Genomic DNA, 5853 nt, shown 5'->3' on the forward strand with positions numbered 1-5853 from the left:
CACACACACACACACACACACACACACACCTTCTCCCCCTCAATCGGTACTCAGTGCCACAGCCACGTGGTCCAGATGAGCTCCCCTTCGAGGCACAGCCCCAGGAGCCTGAGCTCGACGGCCGCCCTGAGCCGCCAGTAGGTGCACAGGCTGGGCTCGGTGCAGAACACGGCGGCCACGTCGAAGGACACGAAGAAGGCCGGCCCAGCCATCTCGCTCACGAAGGCGACGCGCCTAGAGGGCATGCCGACGGAGGGCTCGCCCGCGGCCTCGCTGGCCTCGGCGTCGACGGGCATGCGGGCGCGCCGCCTTGCGTCCGCGCGGCGCGACGGGCGACGGACAGGCCCGGGGGCGCACCTTGAGGTGCAGCACGAGCAGCAGGAGCACGAGCCACGAGCCCGCCTCCACCGAGCCCAGCCAGCCCCACCAGCACCACGAGGCGACGGCGTGCAGCGCGACCAGGACCGACGCGCCACCCATGCACCTGGCCGTGATCACGGCGGCTGGCGGTCTAGACGTCGCACCGGCGGCGGGGCTGGCGGGGCCTGGACCGGGCCTGGACCGGGCCGCCGACCCCCCCAGCGCGTGCGACCCCCTGCCCGCGCGCGCAGCCCGCGCAGCCCGCAACCCCAACCCGCGCAGCCCCCAACCCCAACCTGCGCGCAGCCCGCGCAGCCCCCAACCCCAACCCGCTCGCCCGATCGATCAAAACGCGCGCACGCCCGCTATTCCGCTCGACGCAAAACCGCGCCGCGGCTCTAGGCGGGGCGAGCAGCGTGGCGATGGCGGCGGCAACCTGTGGCGGCGCCGCTTACTGGCGCAGCCCTGGAGGACCTGCACGTGCACGCCGGCCACGTGACGCATGGCCCTACCCGCCCCGCGCTCGCGACCGTCTTTTCCTCTTGTGAAGTGTTTTCCAGGAGGTTTTGTCAGGAGGTTTTCCCAGATTTCTCCAGGTGGTCCCTTTAGGAGATTTCTCCAGATTTCCACAGGTTTCTCCTGTAGGTTCCTCCGGTAGGTTTCTCCAGGAGGTTTATCCGGGGTATTCCTCCCGGGGGTTTCTCCAGAAGGTCACTTCATGCCGTTTATCCAGGTGGTTCCTCCGGGAACATTTTATCCCGTGACCCTAACCTACTAGGAGTCCCAACGCCCAGCGGGGATCAAACTCGCAAACGACGAAACGTGCGCCTTCCACGACTTGGCAGGAACATCCCGAGAACTACGGAGGCAGTTGCAGTCTGTCAACCTGTCTCTGTCTGGACGGGATTCTTTCGTGGGTAGGTGGGCCAGACCCCGACGCGAGCGTGGGCACAAGGCGTATGGCTCGCTGCTCGTGTTGTGTTGTGCGTCTAGAAAGTTACTCCCCCCCCCCTCTCCTCCCTTCCCGGCCTCCCCGCCTTTCCCCCGCCAACTCGGCACACTCTGATGCGAAATGAAAAAAAAAAAGTTACTGCCGCAGAAACGCATCTGGCGGCAAAGGCCGCACTGCGCGATCCACCCTCCTCCTGACATCGTGGTAGTTAGGATAATTGGAGTGGTTGGGAGTGGTTGGGAGTGGATGGGAGTGCGATTCGACGTACTCGTCTCACTCAGCCTCACTGAGCACTTCCTGGAGCACCATACCGCGGGGTTTTGTATCCTTAATCCACGTCACGCCAACCACACACCTGCGCTGCCCCCTTTCATGCATGGCAAACTTTTAAACGAGTTCTGAAGGGTTCTGTGAGCGTGGGTTATTTTAGCATTTCGAAGCTTTTGAAACTCCCCCTGCTCCCCACTTCTCACTCTGAACACCTATGCCTTTCAGGATTGTGCAGAGCAAAGTTTCCCCTAAACATAAAAACAATGGATTTTATCTGTAGGTTCAGTGTAAAAACCCCCTAAGAAACTTTCCACCACCCCCCATGACCAACATGTACCCATAACTCGATACAAAGTCCCTTGCTATGGAACTGTGCTTGTCTTCCCGCCCGCCGCTCCCGCCCACCCTCCCGCCGCGACCCCGTTCCTGCGCCACGACTTGCACCATTGTGTTGTGGCGGTCTATGGCAGCGCCAAGGCCCGGCGAGCTCGGCTATCTCGGGCACTCCAGGCCCACCCGGTCACTACCGTGGCGCACCCCCCGGGCAGCTGCTGGAGGTGGGGAAGGAAAGGGAAGGGATACGGCGACAGCAAGACGAGCGGTCCCCTTTGGAGAGCCCTCGCGCTGCCAATCAGCACCCGTCGAGCAAGTCTGCCGGGGGAATGAGAGCGTTCCTTTGGGCTGCGCAGGGCGGCGCGCGGAGGGGTAGGAGGAAAGCCCGCGACAACCGTCGAGGCGAGCGCGTGCAAAGAGAACGCGCGGTGCAGGCGCACCCGCACCCTTTGGTTCCGGGGGCGGCCAGCAGCTGCCGCAGGAGCCCCACAGGTTGCTGTTGGCCTGGGTGCCGCGGCAGGGTGGTGGTGGGGGTGGGAGCAGCACCCCCGCGCGGACGTACCCCCGGTCTCACTCGGAACTACCCCACGCCGCGGCGCGCTACCCCGTGACGCGCGCACCAGGGGATGTTGACGTCGGCGAGGTCCCACGTCCTCCTCCTCGTCTTCTTCCTCCTCCTCCTCCTCCTCCTCCTCCTCCTCACCTTCTCGGGGGTGTTGAGCAGCTCGAGCAGCACGGCGACGAACGCCTCGATGGTCATCTGGCCCGCCGCGTACTCCTCCTGGTAGTAGGCCAGCGTGGCGAACTCAGTCTTGGTCAGCACGACGCGGGCCTTCTCCTCCACCATCTGCAGCGCAGGTGAGCGGCCCGAGCCACCGAGGAACCCCCTCCTGCGGACGGACATCAACAAACACATTCTGACAACAAGGAATTTTGAGAAACTTTTTTTACCAAAAAATAAACTTGTTCATAGTTGGTTTGTTTTTGGCTTGTTTGTGTGTAGAGGGTGGCTCACCCAGGACTGTCCCAGGGTCGGGGCGGGGGGTCGCTGCACGAGTGCGGCACCTTGCCGACGTCCCTCACGGTCAGGGTCATCCTCTTGTGCAGCTTGAGCTGCGCCACCGCCTCGTCGTGCGTCACGTCCAGGAAGGACTGGCCGTTCACCTCCAGGATCTGGTCGCCGATCTGAAAAAAGGGAAGAAAGGGGAAAATGTGTCAATTTCGTATTTTTTTCTGTTGTTTTTGCAGTAGGGTTGGAAATTTACAAAATTTTCCGGAAAATTTTCGGAAACTTTCCGAAAATATGCGGAAAATAACGGAAAACTTTCCAAAATTTGAGAAATTTTTCATTTTTTCCCGGAATTTTCCGTCTTTTCCCGAAATTTTCCCGAAATTTTCCGTAAACTTTCCAGAGGGCTTCCAACCCTATTTTTGCAGCCATGCTTACCGCGAGGCCGGCGCGGTCCGCCACCGAGTCCTTGTCGACGCCGGTGATGAACACGCCCAGGTTGTACTCGACGCCGCCGCGGATCATGAGGCCGAGACTCTGCCCCGGCTCGATGCTCAGCTCCACCTGGATATTTGGCGCACACACAAAGCACACGGGACACGAGCCCCAGTCAGCAGCTGGACTCCCAGGAGACCCCACCCCCACCCCCACCCCCCACCGCCTCCGCCCCGAACCTCCGCCCCCCGAGGATTTGTCCGTGCGCCTCGTCGTCGTCGTCGTGACCTTCGCCGCGGCCGGCCGTCCGCACCGACCAGCCCGACCAGACCATCCAATTTTAAACCTTACGACGCTGTCCTCCCCTCGGCCGGGCTGTTGTCGCTCGCGTGACAGCAGCAGCGCTGACTCCAGCCAGAGCCCCCTGCATCGGGCGGGCGGACATCGGATGGCCACATCACGGCGTCCGAAAGCTGTGGTGGTGGGAGTGGGATGCCCCCAATCCGCGCGAGCCGTAGCGCTCTCTCTCACTCGCATACTATTCGCCTTTCGGATGCCAAGCACCCAAAGTGCCAGGTGGGCATGTGGGCATCCCCGGTGCTGCTGGGCTCTGCCCGACTAGGAGCGCCCCCTCCGCGCTCGCCCGCATCCTTCGTGCAAGTGCCTGTGCGTCTCCCTCAAGTTGCGATACCGTGTAATACACACACACACACACACACACACACACACAAAAGCACGCTCACACACACGCGCGTAAACACATCACACAACAGAGAAGAGCACACGGTGCACGCAAACAGCTGCTTTACCCGGTGCGCGCGCTGGAGCTGCAGCCGCCGACGGTGGTGCGCGACGCCCTTGCCGGGCTCGTAGACGGCGAACGCCTCGTGGATGTCCTCGTAAGTGGGCTCGTGGCGCTCGTGGCCGCGCTCTTGGCCACGCTCGTGGACGCGCTCGTGCCGGCGCTCGACGCGGGGCCGCGGCCGCGGGGTGGCGACGGGGATGAGCGGCGCGGTGCTGGAGTAGGACTCGGGCGAGCTGAACGAGGTCGTCTCCTCGAGCGGCTGGAAGCCGTACTGCCGCCGCCGTCCCCCGACCACGGTCCGCGGGTACGTCACCACGTCCTGGAGAAGGCCAACCCCGTCCCGCTTGTGTGTGTGTTGTTTGTGGTTGTGGTTGCTGCCGCTACCGGCCCGCCCCGTCCCGCCGCCCGTTCCATGCCGAACCGTTTCTTTCGTACGTACTAACAAGTAGTGCAGAGAGGGAGAGAGAGAGTTTGCACGTGACGCTTTGCATTGACAAACTTCTCCACTAGCAAACGCGTCCTTGCAAAAGTAATTTCTTAAACAAAAAACAAATTCCAGGCGTGGTCTTTTCATATGTAAATAAAAGGATTTAGCCGTGAGTGAGTTTGACTATATTTGCGTCTTGCCTGTCGGGTGTAAGTTACGCCACTCCGACTGGGTCTCTCTTCACACCTGTTACGCCCCTATGTGAGCCGAGAGCGCGAAATGCGAGCAGGGCAAGACTTTTTCTAGATTTGATTTGGTTTTCTATATTTCGATTGGCCAAAACAAAAACAAAAAAGTGGGGTCAACGAGCCAGAGTAGGAACAACAAACCGAAAACAAAAAATAACTCGATAATAATTAATTTTTAAACGGGTGCAACGAGGCAACACAACTAGGGCTAGAAATTTCCTAAAATTTCCGGAAAATTTCTGGAAACTTCCCGAAAATTTTCGGGAGGTAACGAAACACTTCTAACGTCTGTGAAATTCTGCATTTTCATGGATATTTTCCGTTTTTTCTGGAAGTTTTCCTAAAATTATCCGGAAATTTTCCAGGGGTTCCAAGCCTAGACACAACGTGTCGACGGGCGGGCAGGCGTGTTTATAATTATTCACTCAGAAGCTCTGTGACGCTCCAGAGATGTAAATAACGAATGAATGAGAACACAGGTGCGGCGGCCGCGTTGCTCGGGCACCACCACCTCGCCCACCTTGCCCTTTTCCCCGGGCCGCGGCCCCATCATGTTAAACTTGATGAACATGGCGGCGGTGGCGGCTGCGGGGGTTTGCGCGGTCTACGCGGCCCCTGCGGCGCGGGGCATAGGCACTCCGCCGGGCGGCCGCGCCCCGCGGGGAGGGGTCGCCGGCGGTCGCCGGCGAGCGGTCTAGGGCGCGCGCGCCGACGACGGCGACCTCGGGGGCATCGGACTCGCGGGTGGCGGCGGCGGCGGCGACGGCGTCGTCGTGGCCTCGAGGGTGGTGGACGCTATAGCAGCGGCCCGTCCGGCGGCCACGCGGTGACTGGCCAGCTGGACGGCCAGGGTCCCCCTCCAGGGTCCCCCTCCAGGGTCCGCCTAGGCGGCGCGGCGCTGACCCGCGGCCGGCGGCGCGACTCGCTCAGGCACGCGGTCGATATATTGGATCATCGTGCGGCAGGCAAGCTCGACCCCCCGGTCCTTCTCCCTCCCCCTCCCCCTCCCCCCCA

The 5853-nt window shown here is 61.5% G+C and overlaps 1 protein-coding gene across 6 annotated transcripts in view; it reads right to left on the minus strand.

Moving 5' to 3' along the window:
* The window catches only part of LOC113213599 (whirlin), an 86813-nt gene that overhangs the window by 40308 nt on the left and 40652 nt on the right, over positions 1-5853 (minus strand). For 5 of the 6 annotated variants that reach the window (XM_052276962.1, XM_052276955.1, XM_052276948.1 and 2 more), the window contains exons 6-8: positions 3363-3488; positions 2931-3100; positions 2619-2805 (exon numbers count right to left, since the gene is read on the minus strand). In XM_052276962.1, coding sequence (XP_052132922.1) covers positions 2619-2805; positions 2931-3100; positions 3363-3488 — 483 coding nt within the window. Of the gene's footprint in view, positions 1-2618; positions 2806-2930; positions 3101-3362; positions 3489-4168; positions 5095-5853 lie in introns of those variants that run through there. The other variant, XM_052276967.1, reaches the window with a different exon arrangement.

This window comes from Frankliniella occidentalis, unplaced genomic scaffold (genome assembly GCF_000697945.3).
Source record: "Frankliniella occidentalis isolate FOCC.00 unplaced genomic scaffold, Focc_3.1 Scaffold9, whole genome shotgun sequence".
NCBI classification, from domain to species: Eukaryota; Metazoa; Arthropoda; class Insecta; order Thysanoptera; family Thripidae; genus Frankliniella; species Frankliniella occidentalis.